This window comes from Harpia harpyja, chromosome 16 (assembly GCF_026419915.1).
Source record: "Harpia harpyja isolate bHarHar1 chromosome 16, bHarHar1 primary haplotype, whole genome shotgun sequence".
In the NCBI taxonomy this organism is placed as follows: domain Eukaryota; kingdom Metazoa; phylum Chordata; class Aves; order Accipitriformes; family Accipitridae; genus Harpia; species Harpia harpyja.
Window position 1 is genome coordinate 25,884,630 of NC_068955.1, and position 22,866 is coordinate 25,907,495.

The following is a 22,866-nucleotide window of genomic DNA, read 5'->3' on the forward strand; positions in this document are numbered from 1 at the left end:
TGGCTAATAGTTATTCTGCTTTGCACAGTAACCTAACACTGGTATTTCGGGACAAATAGGCACCAGCGTGGCTCCTGAATGGGCGAGTTAAATGTATTCATAAGCCATTCCGTTCATTTCTCTGACATGGAAAAAAGGGTAGGGCTGCTTTCATCCTGCTGCCAACCCTTTTATCTCTAAGGAATCAAATTTCAGGAAACCTTTCTGCCTAGGTCAAAATTTCAAAGGGATCCTGTAATATTTTAAAAGTTTAGCATCTTAATTCTCATAATTTTACTGGGAATGTTTCTTTTCCCACTGAGAAGACAAAACAAAGCAGCCCCCCAAAACAAAACAGAAACCGATGAAAAAACCTAAAGCAAAACACAGGTTTGGAGACGTGGGGGTTAGTAAAAATGTGTTTAGCGTTACTTCACTTCCTACTATTCAGGACAGTGCATTGTTAAAACTGATGCAGTGTTCATACACATTGTGGTTATGGCTATAGTTGGGGCTATTGTTGAAGGATGTTATACAGACATTTATCATAGTATGTCACTAAACCCATTGTAAAAATGTCCTAGTAGTTAAATGAGGCTTAGATTTAATGAGGCTGTAAGAAAGGACCATTTTTTTTATCATACTGTAAATAAGGTTCCTATAGCAATGTCATTGGGATTAACGTGCAGATTTTGTTTTGTTTCAGAATAAGAGCAGTATCTCCATGAAGTTAGGCAAGCAATTTAAAGACTACACTTTTACAAAGCCTTTGAAGAAATAGTTGCTTGGTCATACTCTGACTACACAATGATAGTAGTAAACGAAGGTGTGACATTATAAAAAATTCAGACTTCTCCCACTCCCGCCAATAAACTAATAGTAAACTAGGTAATAAAATCCTAACACTAATAAAATACTACGTTAATGGCTAAGTAATACATTGTTAATGGCAGAAAAACCCTCTTCAATACTTTTAAAAAAGATACTTAACATAGTTCCAAATTTTTATGCTACTTCATATGCTAATGGTGAACTGACTTTAATACATGTTTTTAACACTACTGCCACTGAGAAATGTAAAAATGAGGCTCATAACCATGAAGATTTTACCCACTAACATTTATTTTTCTGGTAGCTGTGAAAACAGCCATCTAAAGCTCCAAAAGGTAGTGATTTGGACCACATTTTAGCTTTCTGCATTTATTTTCAATCTGACATATTTTCTGTGAAGTATAGGAGGCATGCCTTACGTTTTAATTACAGTTTCATACTTTCTAAGAGGAAATAAATACAATTTTAACCATTGGAAAGGACATTGTCAACAGCAGAAGATTAGGAAGGGAAGAGTGTCTTAATTATTCTTCATATGTTTCTTTTACGGTAGGGGTACATTGTTATCTTTAAAGCTGTAGTTTGATGGTAAAGCTTTAAGTGAGTTTTGCCATCAGAGAAGCAGTTCCTGCCCTGAATAACCAGTCCTGAGCCCAGTGCTACCGTTCTCCAGTCCTGTATTTGTGCTGTTGGAAGATTTGAATCCTGTAAAACCAAATAACTGAAAAGATGTTCCAGTTTTTTTGAAACATGGGTGACATCAGTGACCCCATCTCAGTCTCACCAGTACCACCAGAAGGGAGCAGTGCCTGTGGCATGGAGGAGCAGGGAAGGCTCAGGAGAGAGGCAGGAGGTTTTCCAAGTCGTTTTGCTGCCAAAGAAAAATACCTTACTCCAAGCATCTCTCTCTCTCTCTCTCTCTAGTCTTTGTAGATCGAATTGTGCTAGTCTATTCGTGAGGGACAGCTGTCCACAGCGCAGAAGGCAGGACTACCCTGGGCTCCTGCCTTCCCGACAGCCTGTTGTGAGCTCCGGGACGGAGCATGGCTGCCTGGGAGGCTGACTCACCCGAGTGAGAGGCACAAAACTCAGTTCTGCATCATTTGATTCCAATTTTAGTACTGCTGGCTTTAAGAGGAAGATCCAGACAATGAAGTATTCTCAGGGAAGAAAAAAAAAAAAAAAGATCATTCAGGATGAGGATATTTGGATCCATGGCAGCAGCCATAAACACAACAGCTTTCCTCTTCCACCAAGAAAAATTTCGACTTAGCCAGGGACTTGCACACTCTGTCAGTGTCCAAGGTTCCCCTTTGGCAGCACATTTCCTTTCAGCTGCTACATTCTTTGCTTAAACCTTTCCAGCGGCATTGCTAGGGGCGTGATTCTGAGTGCTTTATCCTACAAGAGTAGATTCTTGCAGCTCTCTATTTAGAAGGCTATTTAATGTTAGCTCTCTATTCATTTGGAAATAATGGTGTTGGGGGAAAAAATTAATTAAAATGGCTTCAGAAAGTAGTTAATTATAAAGCCTACCATGGCCTGGAGTATGAAATACATTGCAGACTGAGAAATCACGTAGAGGTGCATTACTAAAATAATTAATTTAAAATTTTACATATATCACCCACACAGCAAATGCTGTGGCTGCTGCTAAAATGAGTCCAGTGCCCTTCAAAAACTGTGAGCATCTCTTATATCTCCCACTCACTCCCTTTTAGATACGCTTGTTTTGTTCTTTACTATGGGCACGCACTTTGTGTTAAAGAACATCAATTTTGTGGAAGGGCTTTGGGTAAGAAATGAAATCTTCACCACGTTTATTTTAGCATTATCACTGTATTTTGTGGGGCCAGGGTTTAGCTCACTGAGTGCCCAATCTAACACAGGCAAGAGGTGCACAGACCTAACTGCTACCTGTGCCATGCTTCCTTCGTCTGGTGCAGCTTCTGCATTGATCTGGATCAGTTAGTGTCAGCTGTTAAACTAGTCTTAGACCATTTACAGTCCTGCTAGTTCTCTCAAAGGATAACAGAGATGTAGAGCCGCACCAGCGTGCTGGCCTTATACCACCATGGGATCCCATCAAGGCAATCCTTTAAGTTCAGCCTTGTTGTACCAAATTTAGGTCTTTTCTGTGCTAGTGCCACTGTGTTTGCCTATATATGCCAAATAGGAGTTAAATATTGCAAAGCCTCACCTTTTAAGTGCAGGAAAATAGCTGGTGGGTTTTGGTATTTGGGGGCAGGGGGGGTGGTTTGGGGTTGGGTTTTTTGGGGGGGGGGGGGGGGTTGCGCTTTACTTTTGAAGAACCAAGAACGTGTCCTGTGCAGGTTCTGGTTTTGTGATGACATCCAAACCGTGCCTGCTCTCCTGTAGCTATCAATATGCTGAGATTCTTGCCTCTTGTCAGTCTAATTTCTAGTTGGTGCAGGTTCTTGACATTCAGCGCTTTATCAAACATAGGCTGCTTGGCACCTATTAGCACTGATCTCAGCATTGCTAATAAACAGCAACATCAAGGCCATATTTTCTGGTTCCTGTCAGATCACTGCTTTCCTGGGTGAAATAAAAGTCCTATTAACATGCTCCTCCTCATTGGCTCTGACAGATTGATTAATTAGGCCCCCTCTTTAGATGACCTCTGCACTGACACGACAAGGAGGTGAATATAAAATGAATAGTTTGCCCACGTAATGGCGTACTGCAAGTTTCAGATTTTTATCAGATCAGACTGAAGTCCGGGGCCTGTATTGAAACCTACAGTGTACAGCGATATACGGCTGTGGGTTAAGAACCACAGGTTTTACAGCAGGGTTAAAGAATTCAGACCAAACCAATCCTAGCCATCCACATATATTGACTTTTCCTCTAAGAATTAATCTTTCCTTTACTCTCTTGACCATACAATACAAATCTAATTCATTTACATTATCAAATAAAATGACCTTTTGTTTTCAACAGATTTTTTATTGCCAGAAAATACAGTATGTTAACTCTGTGGTTATTCAGCCTCCCATAAAATACTAAGGTAAAGCCATTATTCTAGTGCCACTCTATTTAAATGTCAGTCTGCCTTTCTATTATAAACCACCAGCTCATAGGCTTGTAACTCATCAGTAAAAAATTTACTTCGGGTGAGAACTTGTAATACGAGCTCACAACTTTTCTTTGGAAGTGTATTTTTTTAAGATGTGAGTGTATATGATCCCAAGGCATGAATATGTAATTGTGAACCAATAGCACAGCATTTGTAGCACCAGAAACACCAGATCATGCCAGCATGTTGCCCACCTGACGGTGTCCCTGACTGGACCGGTGCTTTGCGGTTCCAGGAGAAGCAGTTTGGTCAGCCGGCTGCACGGAGGTTTTTGAACTGCGTTGCAATCCAACTAGGAGGCAGCTCAGGCTTTTTGTAAAACCTGGAGTTTTGACTGGTGGTCAATGAGAAAGACATCTTCCCTATCTCTTTTTTTTCCTGCTGCTTGCTTGCACTTAATTATGTTCTATTAACACTCTTTTGAGGGGAATTAGGTGTTGCATGTGGCCTTGAAGAGGTGTGGGGCTCAAAATCCTCTCTCTATCAAGGTGAGAACTGGAAAGAGCATGAATAGCATTTTGTTGATCAGGTGGAGTCACTGATACCAAGGTATTCTACTACGTTGGTTTCTAATTAAAGTTTTCATGTTAGGTTTTTTTCACTAGAAGAGTCAAATTAAGTCTCATTCAGTCTGTGGTAATCTGCATCTCCCACAGACCTCTTTGAAGGGACAACATGGTGGGTGAGCCTAAAATTAAATGTTGCGTAAATTGACCCGCGGGTAATCTGAGCTCCTTGTTTAATGATCTTGAAGCCAGCAAAAGCGAGTGACCCATGCTTAAACAGATACTTTTCAATTAAAATAATGCTTTTACTTCTGTGATGCCGAATGCTCTCTGCAGTCTTTTCAGCAGCTTCTGCTTCTTTTATGACCCTTGTGTTTTTTCCCTCAGTGTCTTCTGTCATTTTTTTTCTTTGTGTTCATCTGTTGATCAAGTAACTGCATTACTTTAACTGATTTGCTAAATTGGCTCATACATAAGAGCTCCTCCAGGTAATAACCAGCAAATTTTAGCTTATATTACTGGGCTCATGCTTGAGTGCTACAGCAGTTGGAGTTTTCATTGGTTTGGGAGTGCATCGTGCCATTTCTTCAAGTTATTTGTTGGACTCCTTGTCACAGGCAGAGCAACAAGAGATAAATGTATTTTTATACATATATATATACACACACACGCACATGTTGTATGCATGTAATATCGGGTATAGGATTTTTGTACGTGTGAACTTAGTTTGCATACAAGTCTCCTGAGGTTTCCTGAGCTGAGAAGGAGGTGTGATATGCATTTGGAGATCTATAATCACCCCTTTCCCCAGATGACTTCTTTTTTTTCGTTTCTTGCTTGACAGAATTTGACAAATAAAGTAACAATGTTTTTGGATGAAGATTGAACAGGAGTTGCTAACTTTCCCTTCCTGTAGACTCCAAAGTAGAATCACAGTTTTCAGTAAAGGTGAAGTTTTGAGTAGGTCAGATGTTAAATTTCTGCACAAAGAAAAGGCTGTAATAAATGAAGAAAATGAAGCAAATCTGCATATATTTTAAATAAATGACATTTCCTAAAACTTATAATTAAATAGTAAATTAGTATTATTGCTTAAAGTCCAGCCATGATATTTTATACTGTATCTAAATGTCAAGTAAGCATGTATTGTGACATTGGAAAATCTGATTGTTTTGGCTGTTTTCATCTGGTTAGTAAGGGTAAGCAACTTTACATCCAGCTTCAAGAATAAGCTGAAACGGAAGGTAGCACAGACTTCAAACAAACAAGAAATGCTGGGAGTATCCTGTGGTCTAATTATAACTAACTGTTTCCATTCTTTTCTGTAAATTTTCAGAAGATTATCTTACATGTTGCTACAATTAAATACTGTGGGCTATGTGTGCATGGAAGACTAATATATGTGAACCTTGTTTGGTTTTCCTACCAGGCGTTCTGGCAAGTTTCACTTTCTTCTTGAAGAACACTAAGCAGCATTTTGAGCAAAACATAAACAAAAATAGCGATGGTATTTATAGATAAACAGCACCATCTGGCAATAAGCAATCTCAGTGTCTGATTTTAAATTATAGGATTAGATAAAAATAATTGACTTATTGTTAAAGACTAATAGTGAAGATCATGGAGGGCGGCATTCTGTGTCTACCATCTGATTCACTTTAAGCAAGTTACTTAGGCATATATTCTGGCAAATTTATTCTTGGTGTAGTCAACCTAGTTCTGCACAGTGCCTCTATAAACAGTGCTCTATGTAGACTGTTCTGAGGCTAAATTAATTATTACTTGTAAGGTACTTGAAAAGTCTTTTTGAAAGCCTTCAAGTTCCTGTGATTGTGATGTAGGTTTGTGCTTAGTGGATTTTTTGGGTTGTTTTTTTACTTTTCAGAAACAACAGACTGGTTTGTTAGCTCTGGAAATTAGATCATGAAAAGGAGGGGCAACCTAGACATCCAGAACATAAGGGCACAAAGATGAAAATCTTTTCTTCTTGGTGCTATGTGCTAGAGCATGGGAGTGTGTTATATGGAAAGCTCTAAAGCAATGCAAAAGCAAGAGCTAAACTTGGCTCTAATGTAAGCGCACTGTTTGAGAGACTTTATAACTTGGAGTTCTTTTTTCTTTTTAGGTGTTTACTAACCATAGTTTTACTGTGAAAGATTAAGGGTAGCAGTGGTGGGTTTCATTCCTAAGGTGACTCAAAACATAGATGTGATATCTAGTAGGTATTCCTGTCAGCGTAAACCAGCAAGTCTCTTTGTTTTCACAGGATTACCTTCAGAGAACAACAGAGTGAGAAAAGTGACTTCCTTTCAGGTAGCCCAGCTATTGCTTTTTCCTCCATCGTCTGTGGCTGGGTTTTGCGCCACGGCTTATAGAAGTAATGACATCATCTAGTGTTCTCCCTCGTTTGTTAGTCAGGATTCAAATAGGTAGGGCCTGCAAGAACTGGAGCTGGTACGAGGACTGATGACGAGTGTATGGGGGGGCTGTGTCCCCTCTGGGGGAAGACTCACCTTGCGTGCTAGTGTCATTAAGTTACATGTATTAAGAGCAGTACGGGGTGCAGATGTAAAGGTGCTGAAACACTGCATAAGAATATGTATCCGGAATTCCTCTGGTTTATGGCTTCAGCATTTTTTACTGAATAAGCAATCATGTTGTTCTCTGACCAGCATAGCCTTTTGGAGGAACTACAGAGACTCTCTAGTGATGCTAAAGCATTCTGTTTTAAGTGGCATTCAAATCCACGAAGTTTCTAGAGGCTGTTTCTTAGGAGCAAGAGCCAAATTCACCAATAGAGCAGGCAGGCAGGCATATCATATCATATTCTTTTGAGTGTTTTATTATACTAATTTATATCCAGCAACGTTTGTTACACAGTTCACTAAAAGTAGCTTGCTTGTTTTAAAGGCAGCCATCTTTCAGTTAGTATTTTCCAAATGCTACTTTTATAAATATATAAAATGTTCAACTGAAGGTACTGGATATAATTACACCTGTACAGATTTTGCTTTTTTATATGTCAAACACACACACTACCCTAGTGGATCGAAAATATGCACAAATAAGTCTGTGTTGGGGGAGAGGTCTTCACTTCCCTTTTGCTTTTGCTCTTTAATTTGTGTTGTCATGGCAGAAACAGGGCTACTAGTAAAACCTTCTTCCAGATCTACCTGGGGTGGAAGCTTTGCCAATTTACATTTCCTGCATGGATAATAAGAGGCACATAGAAAATTAATTTAAGATGTAATAAAACTAGCATGTTATGATCATGTTTACTAGAAGAAACCAAGCGTCCAAACATCATTCTGTAACATGCAAGTTGTTGAGCAAAGCTGAATCAAAATTTCAGCCAGCTGCTCTTTTCCCTTTTGTTTCCTCTTTCCCTGTGCCTCAGAATGGACATTCGATTTATGTTGGGGTGAGCTTCAGGAGCTTCAGAGCTCCTTCCTCTAGATAGATATTCCATGATTCTCTGTGTTTCTACATGGACCACAAAATTCTGCTGTAACAATGCAAGGCATTCAAGCTTTTCTCAATACTGCAGCATCCTTTGACACTTCAAGGGTGCATGTACCCTGCACAGCGATGCAGTGTGGGAATGAAGGGGTCAATGTGCCCGCTCTGGAACAAGAAGTGGTTCTGCTAATCAGTCCAGCATGGTACTTCACAGGCCTGAGCTGCTGCCACAGTGCTCCCCTTGCCATGCAGGGAAACGCAGCGTACTTAATGTACGGACCCAGCTGAGGCTGGTGCTAGCTTAGACCAAGTCTATCCTTCAAGCCATCCTCAACCATATGCAGCACAGAAATACACATGGTCTAATACTTGCTTCTATTAGTAGGCCTTTGTAATTCTGTTCTTTTTAAAAGTAGAATGAAATTAGCCCTTGAGTCAAGTTTGAATTATTTTCATATTTTTGGGATATTACAATATCTCCCAGATCTCATTAAGTAAAGCCCTAAATAAAATGATTGCAATACAGCTAGGGATTGGAAAACCTCAGAAGATTTGGAGGAAATTTCCTCTTTGATGAGCAATTCAGATACTTAAGCAAAGGTTGCCTGAGTCCTGAGCTTTAAAAATTCTACTCCCTTCCTCTTCTTTCCAGTATCCACTGGCTTCCTGGTGTCATCCCCTCCTCTGCTTCATTTTATATTCTTTCCCCCCATCCTCAGGGGGCCCTGTGCTCTGTCCTCCATGTCTTGTGGTCCTCCATGACTGCTGGCACTTTAACCTCCTGTCTGCTCCTTTGGCCTCAACTTTCTTAAACCCTGGCATGTTTTTGTGTGTTTCTTTACACAACTTCCTTCTGTTTTCCTTTTTTTTTTAAAAAATACATCTTCCCGACAGAAAGATGAGTTGTGGTCTTAAATAACTGTCTGTGGTGCTCTGGTATTAATACAAAGCATATGAACTGAGCAGACGTTTTATGTTCCTCCTTCAAAATGCATCACTAGCCATTCAAGACACAGGATAGAAGATGTCAGTGGTTGATACGGGCCATCAGAGAAACCAAATACTGAAAGGTATCCACAGAGGTAGTAGGGTTTAGATTTGGGGACCAGAGCTCAGTTACCTGTCAAAGTTGGGGCAGCCTGGAGGCAGCAGAGGTGCGCAGAGAGCAAAGAACTGCAAGATGCAGGAGGGAGTTCTTTTCACATACTGTTTTCCAGCCGTATGGACGGCTAAAGCTGCACTTACTCTCCTGTATCTGTCCTTGTTTTAGGCGATAACATGCTGAATGGCGGCAGTCGAGGTCCTAGCTCTTTCTTACCTCTCAGAGATCCAAGCACAGGTCTGTCTGACAGGAGTCTTAAGCTAAAACCTCTATTGACCAGTTTGTACAATCTGAGGTGGAAGTTGAGAACACCTTGGTGCAAGGAGTATACCAGGTCACACTAGCTTGTTGTGATGAGGTGGTTGCTGCAACTTTTCATTGTGGAGGACCGCATCGTAGAGGAAGGGCGCTGTGTGAACTCTTTCCCTCCAAACACGGTGGATGTGTGGGGGTTGTGTTTCTCAAATGTTTTGTCATTTAGACAACCAGAAAGTGTTCAGAGGTTGTAGTATGTAAGTTGAAAGAGAGAGAGAAAACCTGCAAAAAAAGAAAATTACCAGCAGCTGTTGAGGCTTCAGGTTTTTGTAATATTGTAAAAATAGCAGAACTATGTTTTAGAGACTGCCTGACTTCTGTGCAGGTCAGTAATAAGGAGATACATGCAGTACATGGCTAACATAATCACAGTACTGGTAACCCACTTTATGAGAGCTTCAGCTGTTTAAAGATGCAGGGTAAGCAAAATCCCAAGGAACCAGACCCCATGATACTTCTTTCGGTTGTGTATTATTGTCCTCACTTTCTAAATGGGACACTGAGCAGGTAAATGCTAGTGGGAATGAAATACAGCTTGAGCCACCAGACTGTGCCCTTTACTGATACCACAACGTTACATATAACGAGCACATTTAGGAAATCATTTAGCCTTTAAGATTTCCTGCTTGTTGTTACATTATGAAAAAGCGTTTGAATATTCACTATAAGAGTGAGCTTAACCAAAAAATGCTTTTATAGCACTGAAGGCAAGTTTCAGAGCCTTTATAGAAGCTCTTATCTTGTAAAACGTGCTTCCTTAACACATTGTGCACTTGCTCTACTCAGCCTTTTGTTTCCACGATTGCACGCGCTCTCCTTCTTCCCCTTCGCCCCACGCTACAATCCCTTTTTGTGTATTCCCACTAGGCACGCTCTGTCCATTGACTGAACGGAGACGGGCACGTGTGTGCTGCTCTGCCCTGGCCAACATTTGTGCCTGGCGTTCGGGGCGGAGGGAGGAGGATTGAAAGGCTTTTCTTTTCTGTGCACAAAGGTCACTTCTCCCCCCGCCTTTGCGGTTTGTTCTCTGCTAGTCCGCTGCACTGCTGCAGCTTTCATCTAGGACCCTAATAGATACTTTGGGGATATGTTTGTAGGCTAGTCCTGTAACTGAACAAGTCTAGGAGTGCATCTCGGTGTCCTGTCCCACCGTTTTTGTCTTGCTAATGGAACTGTCTCTCTCCCTCGTAAGCTAGGTCTGTGTGTTCAGTTTGAACACTGTCAAAAAGAAAGAGCATTTCATTATTGTTACTAGTTGCATAGAAGTGCTTTCTGCTGCGATGCCTTCTAGACAAACCCATTTGGCTGTTATCCTGTGGAAGGAAGCAGACTGAGATTTTTGCCTCCTGTGCACTTTACTCATTGGATTAAGGATAAAATTGAAGCTTTCCTAAAAGACTGGGTAGCCTTAAAAATGAATGAATACCGGGGATTAAAAACACGTGAGATCTAAGCCTCTTTAGAAGTAACTATTGAAATAAATGGATTTACTGGCAGAGGTGAAAGGAAAACCTGAATCTAGAAGATCTCATTGTACATTTACCTTTTGAGTTGTTGAACTCTGAGGATCAGGTAATTAAATTCACGAGACAGAGAAGAGATGAAAGTAGGTAGTAGGAGATACCATCCTTTAAAAATGTTAAAGTTCCAGAAGGAGTTGAAGTTCCTATATCACCTGGATGACCTTGGCCATGGCCTTGCATCTCCTGTTTCCCCGTGTGACAGTGTTCCTTCTGAGCGTATACACCAAGAAGTGGTTGTGATTTTGTGTCATAAAATAACGCTCCATCACTGTGCTCTTTTTTTTTTTTTTTAAAATGTAATAGTAAAATACTAAAACCATACAAAGTTACTTGAGAGAAAGGAGATCCAATCACCTGCTGAAGAGGCAGCTCTCTACCATTGAAAGCAGATGGATTTGTGTGTCTTGTGAGGCAGTTCTCCCAATGCACCTGCAAAAGGAGGGTGAGTCTTGTCGCGAAGCTTAAGATCCCCTCCTTCTTGGTATTATGTTAAGTGATGTCTGCATCTCCTGCAGCACAAGGTGTGAAGACAATATACAGCCTACTGCTTAAGCGTTCTTTTAATTGCAGAAAATGTAACTTCCAAAATGCCAGGTGGAGGGGGATCTGTGGGGATTCCTGTGTAGAAATGAAGAACTGAAGAGAGTAACGATGGGCCAGGTGTCTGCCTTCAGTGAGGATATTCCCTGTGTCACATCTGGTGCCAGCATAACTGCTATCCCTAAATGATACGGAAGTTTTGCAGTCAGGGGAGGGCTGAGCTGTCAGGTGAGCCGGGGATCAAGAATTATCGTGAGGGTTTGATGGCACGTGAAGGATGCTGTGAAGTGCGGCGTGGTTCTGATGAGCAGGAGCTCAATTAGGTTCTCCCAGACACGGGCTGACATGCCGGGCAAGCGGGACCTGCGTCATGCCAGGCATCGGGTGTGAGGAAGTGTTCTGGTCCATCAAACATAAAATGACAAAATCATTTGTAGTCTCTCATTACTAATCCCTGTGATTTTTACGTCTATGCCTCCCTTGTGGCATTATTCAACAGCTGATAGCTTTCTTTTCTTGCCATCTACTTAAAAGTGAAGTATACTATTAATGATTTTAGGAGTTAACTGAAATCTTTTTACTGAGAGCTTCATAGGAAAGAAAAATAGGTCAGATCTTAAATATAGTTACTAATGACTAAGTAGCCCTTACTAATTATTTGCACCGGATTGCAACTTACCATAGGTGGGTGCAGCCAAAGTTCATTATAAACATTTCTTCCTAGATATGAGGTGGTTTCTCCCAGTAAGTAATCAGCTTGAGAGTATGTTGCAGAAGGCATGTAACTACATGCACAATTTTTTTCATTGAAATTATTTAGAAGTTGAGAGCAACTCTATTTAACTCTTCCGTACGCAAAAAAGGGCACTAATAGGAGTAAAGGATCCCTACCCGATACCCCTTGATAGGATGCTACCTACCTACAGTGCAGGCTTTGTCTTTCCTGCACACATTTAAAGTTTGCTGGGGGTAAACAGCTATTCATCTGTCCACTCACGGGATTCACAGTACATCAACTCCATTTTGTCTGCACTGCAACACAGCATAGTGCAAACATCGGATGACCTTCCTTGTGATCTCATCTAAACCTGAATCTGTGCCATAAAGCTGTTTTTTTCTTGGTGGTGTTCTGAACACGTCCTTTTTCCCCTTGGCTTTCTGGCAAGGCCTGAACCACCTCAGAAACGCAGGGACTCTCAGTTTGTCTCGTCAGGGCTCAGTACTTGCATTGAATATGCAGGTTCGTGTTTTAAATGCCCGAAACCTAAATCTGTAATCCAGGTGTTCTTCCAGTTGTGCCTGCTCTTCTCCTCTATGTATTCATTTCGCATGAAAATATTTAGTATATTAAAGAAGTACTTGACCATCCTATTTTGTGCACATGCTGCATAATGGGGAAGGTTTCTCCAAAGTTTTCTTACAAGGGGATTCCCATGTGGTGCCTGTTAGTCACAGCTAATTACAGAGGCTGGTGAATGAAGAATATATTGGAGCTCAGGTTCCCCTCCTCCTCTTCCCCCAGTGCTTCAGAAGAAAATAAAATAAAAAACCTGCAGACAAATCCAGGTTTTTCTGTGGCCGTAGTCTCCAAAGAGCTCCAGAGAGATCACAGATGTGGTTTCACATTTCAGGTTTAACTATGGTGTAATAACTACAGTATTATCTGCAGGAGAAATGCAAGTGGGGAAAGAATCATTAATTGACAGTGAAAAGTTCAACCTATGCGCTGTGTGTTTGTTTTTTTAAGCAGCTGAATGTTTAGCCAAACCATGTTTTAACTTTTAACTGCAGTCCTGAAGGTTACGATAATCTTGATATGTTAAAACCTAGGAACATTACAGGAAAGGAAATTTAGATACGTGCTTCAGAAAGGTCAATCATAGAAAAGCAGAAACACTTGTGATTTAGCTAAAGCTAAGCCACACGCTTCAGTTTTAATTCAGTTGCCTACAAACCTCCGGTGAGGTACGCTGACCTTATTTTACAACACAGGAACTTTTTTTAAATGTTTCAGTGGGTGCAAAGTAAGCCAACAGTGAGAGGTGTAATTTCATTGCTATGCACATGAGGAACCCATAGCTTACATAAAATGTTTAACGAACATCTAATTTTCTTGTCTTTTGCTAGCGTTCATCCAGCATCCAGGAAGTCTGCTAGGTTGAACAAGTTCCTATGTGTGTGGTATTAGTTCAGTAGGACTATGTGGGATATGTCTATTATTTGTAACTAAGGCACCAGTGACCTTCCTGCCACTGTATTAGCAGCGCCTGCTGTTTTCCCGTACTGCTGATTGTCAGGAATTCAGACCATACATATAACTGTGTATACTCTTCACTGGTCAAATGATTGTCTCTGGAAAAAAACAACTTTAATTACAAAGAATAAAAATTAAGACATGTAATCTTAGCAGGAAATTTCCACATAAATACACGTTTGAGGCTGAAAAAATGCATAATTTAGTGGGTACAGGAGGCAGATTACATAATGAAATGATGTAGGACTCTCTTTTTAACAGGTATGCTTTTCTTTAAGGTTGGTTTGTAGTTGGTTTTTTCACCCAATTTTTATTTTCAAAACTGAAAGATTCTGAAACACAGAAGACTGCAGGAGTAGCTTGAACTCTCAGAAAGATACCCGCAAATGACTACGGCTAGGACAGGAGTATCCTACCTAGAAAATGAAGCAATCCAGTCTAAATCTGGTGTCTGAGCTCTAGGAAACACACACATGGATGAAAATGCTTAAAATTAGTACAATACTAACAGCTGTATAAAAAGTTGTTAGAAACAGGTGTAAATACTACAGTGTCTCTTCAGAACAATTCCTCTGTGTACCTACCTGATAAGGAAAGGCTTTATTATAATACACCTGCATCAAAATGATTCAACTTGGCTGTTATGCACTGAAAAAGTACTCCTGGAAGGTCTGCTTTTCATTACTACGTGCCGGGGTTGATGGATAAACCAGTGTCTAAAACAACATTATGCTGTGATGGTGGAGACTGAGGATATCTGTTTTCCTTAATAAATACTAAATTAATTTTAAATTATAAGACCTATTGAAGAAGTCATGTGAGGCTAAACATTGTGTGCTCAAGACCTCTAGGAGGCTCAGGAGTTCAAAGCCAAGTTATGTGACAATGTTCTGATATTAAAAGTGCTAAAAGGAGCAAGTTGAGTTTAGTGAAATACCGTAGCACAGATGGTGCTTATAACAGCAGCATCATACAGCCTTCCTGTTGAACTGTTACCCACTAGCTGCCCTGTGCTGTGAGAAGTTGACTCTTGCCTCCAAAAAACTTTTGGGATTTTTACTTGTTTTGGTAGGTGATGTAAGGAAGGAGTTCTTATGTTTGAACATCCCCAAACTTTGGAAGAAAGCTTTAGATTTAGACTGTGTTTTATTGTAACTTTTTTCCCTTTCTCTGTAGTGAGTAAATGTCCCCAGGACTGAATACTCTTGAAGTACAATAAGAGCACAGGATATTAATCTAAGTTCAGACGTATAGATTAGTGTATGTATGTATTTGAGCCAGTTTGCTTCGGACGCATCCCCTTCAAAAAGGCTGTCTGCAAGTAATCTCTGAAGCACTGAAATTGTTTTAATTCAGAAAAATTGGAGAAGGGAAGAGATTTTTATTTTACACTGATACAGTTCATCTTATTTTTCCCCAAAGGACACCGTGGTTTAATGGATGGGGCTTTAACCTACCTAGAGGTCAGTCTTTGCTAGACAAGTGGAACCTTATTCCTGAGGGAATTGATATACTAATGACACATGGACCTCCCCTTGGTAAGTGAAACAAAAACTGTCTGTGATTCTTTGCATGAGAATTTTACTTTCAAAATAAGCAAAATTAATAATGCTATAAGCTATACTGTAATCGCACCCTAACTCAAAACTATGAATTAAAAAGCCTTTTTGGAAGAAGTGTGAAGTGATTAGGCTAAGCAGATCTGTTGACCTTCCAGATGTTTTCTTAATAAAAACTAAATTATTTGTTAAACTCAAGCTAGGGAAGATCAAATATCTGACTCCATAGTAGTTTGACATTTTATTTAAGAACACTATTCATCTGTCAAACAGTTTCCAATCCCATATGATTTTTCAGAAATTGACTAAAACTTTTAAAACATTTTTCTACTACAATGACATGTTACCTTAAGGTTTTAGAGTATGCAGTCAAGAGTTCAGGAGTATGTAGTCACATATTCTCTTTGATAATGTCCTTGTAAACTTAGAATATCTAACAGTAGTTTTAAAGATATTAATTGGCTTATAGTAAATTTGTGAAGGAATAAAATTACGTTCTCAGATAATTGTTCCTTACTTGAACTAATGACAGGTGAGCACAAGTCTATGAATGCAAAATTTGTTTTTTCATTAAGTAGTTGAAGTTTTTCATTTAGTTAAATTTTGCTTGCCTTGTAAATGTGAGTAATTCACTGATCCCCATTTTAATTCTACGTTCTAAACGAAGTTCTGATGGTCTCAAAAAGACACTAGGATGATCATTCAGCAGAGGCAGGAGTACCCAGTTTTGGCATATCTGAAGTCATTAAAGCCCGCACTAAAACCATTTGAAAATTCCCACTATTTTTCCCCTGTCTTGTACCCCACAAGATAGTATCACATATTATTTACTGTTTTCTTTAAGACACATGTGGAAAGCAGTCTAGGACTCTATTTCAAATATTTCAGTTGATTTTACAAGAACTGAGCCTCTGCCTTCTCTAAATATGGCTTATCAGGATAAGAAAGTGTGTCAGTCTCCTCTTCATTACCGTTATTGTTAGTAGACTGTGATTTTTGTCAGGGTTTTAGTAAGCTCCTGAAATCCAAGGGGTCAGATCATCGCATGATCACATGAAGTCACTGACTTTTGAGATGGTAGTGAATATAAAAAAAACTTCTCTGAATTGCAAGATGCCATTATAAAATAGCATTTAAGTGCTACCAGGCTGGCTCAATGCTCTCATAGAGCTTCTCAGTGACCGTGGAGTCAGGAATTAATGCATGTTTATGTTTCATGGCACAATTAAGTTAAGAGTCAGCAAGCTAAGCAGAGCTAAGGGAAAAAAAAGTCCAGAAAGTTTTTGACCAGTAATGTACTTAACACTCCCTTTATATCCTGGTTATTCTTCTAATACTGCTTAGAGAATGTTGTAAAACGATCTGCGAATTCTCTTTAATCTTACTAGAGCTACCAGCATGCTGCTTTGATAAAGCAGCGATAACACCATCCACTGACAGTGGAGCGCACCGGATATTGAAAACCAGCACTTTGAATAGCACTCTTTTAATCTGTTTGTTTTCCCAAAGAAGCAAAAAACCCCACAAGCATGTTTGTAATGTTTCATGGGTGCTATTTTAAATGGGTTGCTAATCCATCTGCTCTGAAATGGGTTCATCTAGAAATACTGTGATGCTGCAGACACTAATGAGTGCTTTAATTGAATAAGCGTACTTAAATTTTGGTTTCGACGGAGATAATGAAGTTCAATTTCAAAAGGTTGGCACTGTATTTTAACTACAGACACAGATTAGGTGCTAGTACTGTGCCTAAAAGGAGGGCGTCTAGGTCTCAGCCTGCATGATAATACTGAGAAAAATGCTGCTTTTTCAATTACATAAATATTAAGGGAGGTAGAGCTGTAACTGGACTCTTTGTTCTCTCCAAAATTCATTCAAGTTCATGTCACAACATGTTTTTACTACCTGGGATAAACTTGGCACAGGATGTAATTACTCTGAAGTCAGTAGAACGGTGCTACAGTTGGATGTGGCTCCTGATTTCCTTTTACTCCTCCTCATTTGTTTTGCCCTGCTGATCCTTAGTGGTGCCAGTCCAGGCAGCAGACTTCTGTAATAACAGATGTCATATTTGTGCATTTTTCCATATTATCCGTAGGACTGAGCGGCAACGTAGTCAATTAGCACTGGCTTGTTGGAAGCTATTTTGCTACGTTGCTTGTTGTTAGTGACCGGGGGCTCAGAAATAAGCTGACACTTGCAGATTGTGGTCCTCGGGAAGTTGTGGGAGACTGTATTTTAAATCTTTGGGGTGGCAGAGGTATCGGGTCCTAGATAGCTGATCTTCCTGAGGTGTTTTATTTCTGGAGTAACCACGTAGCTGGCTGGGGAAGCTGACTGCTGTAAGAGCCAGGGGAAAGGGAAGAAAAATTTGCAGCAGTGCCGGGAATAAATGTCCCAGGGTTTCAAGGTGGAAGATGAGTTTAAACCTATAGTTTAAAAAAACAAATCACATCCAGAAAAATATTAATGCAGATGAAGGGAGGAATTCTTAAGGAAGACAAAGTGACAGCGAAACATTTCTTAAAAGCCATTGTGTGCTTTAATGGAGAAGTTACGACTACAGATAATGTAATAAACCTTCTGTGAATTATGACTTCCTGAAAGACTATGTGAAACCTTACCTGAATAGAGAAAATTAATAGTATTGATTGCATTTTGCCTTCAGGTTTTCGAGACTGGGTTCCAAAGGAGCTGCAGAGAGTGGGTTGTGTGGAACTGTTGAACACGGTGCAGAGGCGAGTAAGGCCCAAACTCCATGTCTTTGGTGGGATTCACGAAGGTAAGGAGCAGCACTATTCCCCTCTTCGATCTCAGGCTGATTTCAAAGCAGCACATTTTGATGGTGTGTTGCAAAGGATGGATAATGGCATATTGGACTAAAGTAGGGAGGGAATTGAGGGAAGTGATTGCGTGCACAGCACTTCGTAAATTTATGCCAGAATTAAAACAGACTTTTTCAGGAACGTGTGCTACATTTAGCCACCTACATCTTTCACTGTGCAAAGGTTGTTCTATACAGGTTATTTGAAAGCAATTCAGATTTTGACAAACTTGGTTAGAGAAACAGATGAGATTCCCCACACTTGCAAGCCAAAATGAAAATTATACCCATTATTCCAAGCACAGGAGCCAAGAAAGGTGCTAGAAAAAGAAGAAAATCGGAGACAACTTACTGTCTCAGCTCACCTCCCTCAGTGTATAAGGAAAAGCAGAAAGGAGGGCATCTCGAGTCAGACATCAGGAGGAGAGATTGCCAGAACTCACTTTGCATACATTTCTAAAAGCATCCTGTAATACAGTTTGTACTGTGTATGTTACCTTCCAGCAGTCTCATATTTTAGAAGAGATATTTCCCCACTGTCAGTACCAGATCAGGCAGAGTGTGAAGCTTCAGAAACAATAAGCTCAGTTTGTGGAAGTGGAAGAGGCTGAGAGATTAAATACATTTTGGAGATACTTAAATATTTAATACAATTTTGTAGCTTTCATGTGGCTGAGAGACAAACGCTAGGAGTTCTGCCTGAGAGGGAGTGTAAGACTTTGTGACCCTAGAACTCAAAATTACACATTAAATGCTTTATATTGTCCCCCTGGAGGGTTCTCCATGGACTCTTAACTAGGTTCTCCATAGGCTTAAAGATTTGGAGGACTTCATAAACTAAAAATAAAAAAAGGATAGCTTTCTCAACTAGTGTTGTTGGTTTTTCTGAAGCCCTTGTGACTTCATACAATGAGTTTCATGCTGGGTATCTGTAAATAAAGAGTTTATAATAGAAATACTGACATGACCTTGAGTATAGTGGCATGAATAGCAGTCTTTCAGTGCACCCAGGAGAAGATTGGATATTTTGTATAAATATTAATCCTTGCATATTAAGAATAAGTGAATACAGCAAGACTTCCAGCTAAAACATGTAAAGTGTCTACAGCCTTTGTAGGCACGCTGGATGATGAAACTTCTAGTTGTAGTAGTGTTAAGTAGTGGGAGAGGAAGGTGCTTCTGTGTACAAGATCATTATTGTGAGAAAGCACTGAGGAACCACGTGAAGCACCTTATATTTAAATCTCATAGGAAAGGTGGTAGCACATATTAAAAGTGAGTGTTCAAATAAATTCTTACAAGAATACTAACAAAAAAGTTAAAATCCTGTTTAGTACTTACGCAGAAGACATAAGAACGGCTTGTTTCAGTAGAGAAAGAAATAGCCAAGTGTTAAGAGCATTATCTTACAGTGCAATTAATTCTCATCCAACTCCAGCTGAGATGAATGAACATGCACCACATTCCATTAAATCCACAGAGGCTATACACGCATTTTGGTGATGCAGGTTTTTTTCCTGGTTGACAAGCACGAACAACCACAAACAAGGTTTTTCCCACCATGAGATGATCTAAATCAAAATTGCCAGTCTAAATAAATAAAGTAATACAGGCGGACAGTGCAGCAATTCTGAAGTGATTATTCTTTCTGATAGACACTGTGGGTAGCTGTATTTATCTTAGCTTTCAGGCAGCAGTGATCTGTACTGTATCATAATGGTATAAAAGAAAAACATTTTTCCCCTGTGGGTTTGCAATGGGAAGTTCTCTTTCTCCATGAAACTCTAATTTTTTTTTTTTTTTAAGGTACATTTGGTGCCAAATTCTTCCTAGATTTTTTCTAGCTTCTTTGTTAGCTTTTTGTGGATGTCAGCTGAAAACAACGGCAAAGCTTTCTCTCACCTTTTGCACTGGTGGAACTGGAGCTCCTATCTCCTTATCCTTGAGAGAATGTCTGTACGAGGAGAGCTTCTACCTTCTCAGTATCTCTGTACTTCTGTTATCATTTGTTTTCTCACGTCACATTTGCTGAATGAAGTCTCAGCTGTGACTCAATTCATGGGTCGCTATAGTTTGCTCCACTTGCCCAAAATTACTGGAGTGCACAACCCTCCATTATGTCCTATTCCTGTGCGGCAAGTGGGAGAGAAGGCAGCGGCCAGCAGAGAAACAGCGTTGCTGCTGGTTCCTCAGACGCAGTCTGAACAAGAGCATTGCTGGCCAGATGTTTAGAAGGTTGAGAACAGTCTTCAGCATCCTGAAACTCATGCCATAGTGTTACTGAGGAGTCGAGTACTTGGCATGCTGAAAAACCTGTGATTAGTATTTGCTGCTTCTTGCTTTTTGGTTCGGGAACAAGTTACCAAGATCCCTTTGTAATGAAAAGCAGTCATCTGTTTAACCTTCATCTCAATTTTCTGCTTAAGCTAGGGGTCATCCATTGACCTTCAGTGCTCTGTTGTGTTTATAGCAGGAGATTCCTTTCCTTGGTCACGATTTTCACTGGTAGATAACATACATAAAGTAAATATGTATGTGTGTATATTTTTAACCTGCTAATGAGTTTCGGAGGTTTCACAAGCCAGCGTGAACACCAGCTTGGCAGTCCTATGATGAGGAACTGGATGGTAAGGGCTAATGTGGGGAAAGCTTACTGGGTTCGGTTCATTGCCCAGAGAGGGGCTTTTGTAGGTGAAACCAAAGTTACTTCTAAATCTTTTGCGCCTGATTGGTCTTTTCCTTATGACCGACATCACAGGCATGCAAACTACAGCTCGCTAATTAAGTAATTAGAAAAAGTACATGTGTGGTTTTGTCTCTGTTTCTGCTGTATCCAATTGCGACAGAGATTTTCCGTGGGGGGAAAAAAGTTTGTACATAAAAGCATCAGTTCTTACTTCAAATACAGTACATTGTATTTTTTTCAGTCAAGCCTTTGTGGCAGCTTTCAAGAGCTTGTATCATTTTGAAGGGATGAATTTAATTTTTTTCCAAAGCATTGATCCCACAACAAGCTTTCGGTGCAGCTGCCCATGGGCAGTATCGTTTGTTTATATTACAGTAAGTGTGACACATTCTCCCTACAGGTTATGGCATTATGACAGACGGTTACACAACGTACATCAATGCTTCAACGTGTACAGTCAGCTTTCAACCAACCAACCCTCCAATTATATTTGACCTTCCAACCCCTCAAGGATCATGAAGCACTACTGCACATTTGGAACTGGGGAAGGTCTATAAACTGCCATTTTCTAATTATAAAACTTACATTCTGTTACATGTTTATTTCAAAATTGGTGGGGGAGAACTTGGGAGAAACCATGGGGATTTTTGTTTTGGGGTGGGTTGCGGGTTTTGGGGGTTGGCTTTTTTTTTTTTTTTTTGTAAATTGCTGGTACAAAAGAAACAAGAAGAAAAGTTAGAGGTTGTGCTTTTTGGAAATGCAGCATTCATTTTAAATTGATAAAGCATTGTGAATTTGTAAAATGAATTTTGTTTTTCAATAAATTTGCCATTGTAAATTGTTATAGTGTTCTCAAAAGGACAGCCAAGCTTTCTTTTAATAAGTGAGAGACCTTATTTTAATATTATATTATAAGCTTAAAAATAGGCAGCATTTAAAAACACCCAAATTTGCACAACTTATGTTATTGTCGGGGTTTTTTAAGTGTCTTCTTTTTCCCTAGGTCTAAATGTTAGCTTTTCATCTCCATTTATATCAACTTTTTTTTTAGTAGCACAAACAATGTTTTGGGGTCCATTTACCTCTTGATATGTGTGCATGTACTGAAGCTTGTTTCTGTTAACAGTAGAATGCAGCAAGGGGAGAATCGACTTCTCAGTTGTTTGTCTCTCTACCTGCTTTATACGTTAAGACTGATATAGATAGCCACAGCCTGTATGTGATATCTACCTTTTATTGTTTGTTTTTAAATTATTTTAGCTTTAAAAGACTGGGGGTGAAAGCTGCAAAGAGCAGGTATTTCATGCAGTAAAAAAAAAATGTAAATGCGGACTCCTTTTAAATATGAATTTATATATATATGTATTTTTTGTGCATTATAACTAAGCTAGGATTTAATATTGCCAGTATAGCATCTGCAAAATTATGCTGTACAGCACATCTAAATTATGAAGGATGTGACACATTTTCCAAGTGCTCAAGGCCTTCAAGAGCCCGAGTTAAATCTTTGTCGTAGTTCAGGCATGTATAGAGTCAAATGGATACAATCAAGCCTAACTAAAATAAGGCTTAGTTGTCCTTTATATTTAAATATTCTTCTTGTCTTTTTTATTTCCTTTTTCTTATTTTGCACTGTGTGTAAATGCAATCTCGCTAGCACAAAATATTGTTGCAGATAGTTATTTCTGTTCTACCACTGTAAATGCTATTGAGCTTTGTTCTGTTTTATGTTACCTTGTTAATGGAATTTAGAAAAGCAGTTGTTTCTTTAAATTTATTGTGATATTATATCTAGCGGCCTTTATATGCAAATAAAATTGCAAGATTTTTAAATATGTGGTTTAAGGGAATTTTGCTTTTTTTTGTGGCATTAACAATTTGGGGGGACAGTGATAAGGGTGAGTAAGAACTTTTCTATTTCTCAATAAATTTTTATTGCTTACCATTTATAGGATGTCAGTTGGGTCGATAAAGCACTCAGACTTTTCCTTCCGTTTCTCTGCCATCCATCTTTCCCTTCCTTTTAGACAGAAGAGATTTTGTCTTCAGATGTTATAATTCAGTGCAACCAAGTTTGCACAGTTAAGCCTTGTAGGATACTATTCCAGATGACATAAGGAAAAATTGATTAGGCAGTAACCTTTGTACTTCCTCACTTGGCCATTAGTACCGAGCTGCAGGTGCCTTA

The 22,866-nt window shown here is 39.5% G+C and overlaps 1 protein-coding gene across 2 annotated transcripts in view; it reads left to right on the top strand.

The window, feature by feature from the left end:
• The window catches only part of MPPED2 (metallophosphoesterase domain containing 2), a 110,192-nt gene extending 87,681 nt beyond the window's left edge, over nt 1-22,511 (top strand). For both annotated transcript variants that reach the window (XM_052811784.1, XM_052811785.1), the window contains exons 5-7: nt 15,032-15,147; nt 17,837-17,950; nt 21,079-22,511. In XM_052811784.1, the coding sequence (XP_052667744.1) occupies nt 15,032-15,147; nt 17,837-17,950; nt 21,079-21,197 (349 nt within the window). In that variant the 3' untranslated portion in view covers nt 21,198-22,511. The remainder of the gene's footprint in view (nt 1-15,031; nt 15,148-17,836; nt 17,951-21,078) is intronic.
• Nucleotides 22,512-22,866: the final 355 nt, after the last annotated feature.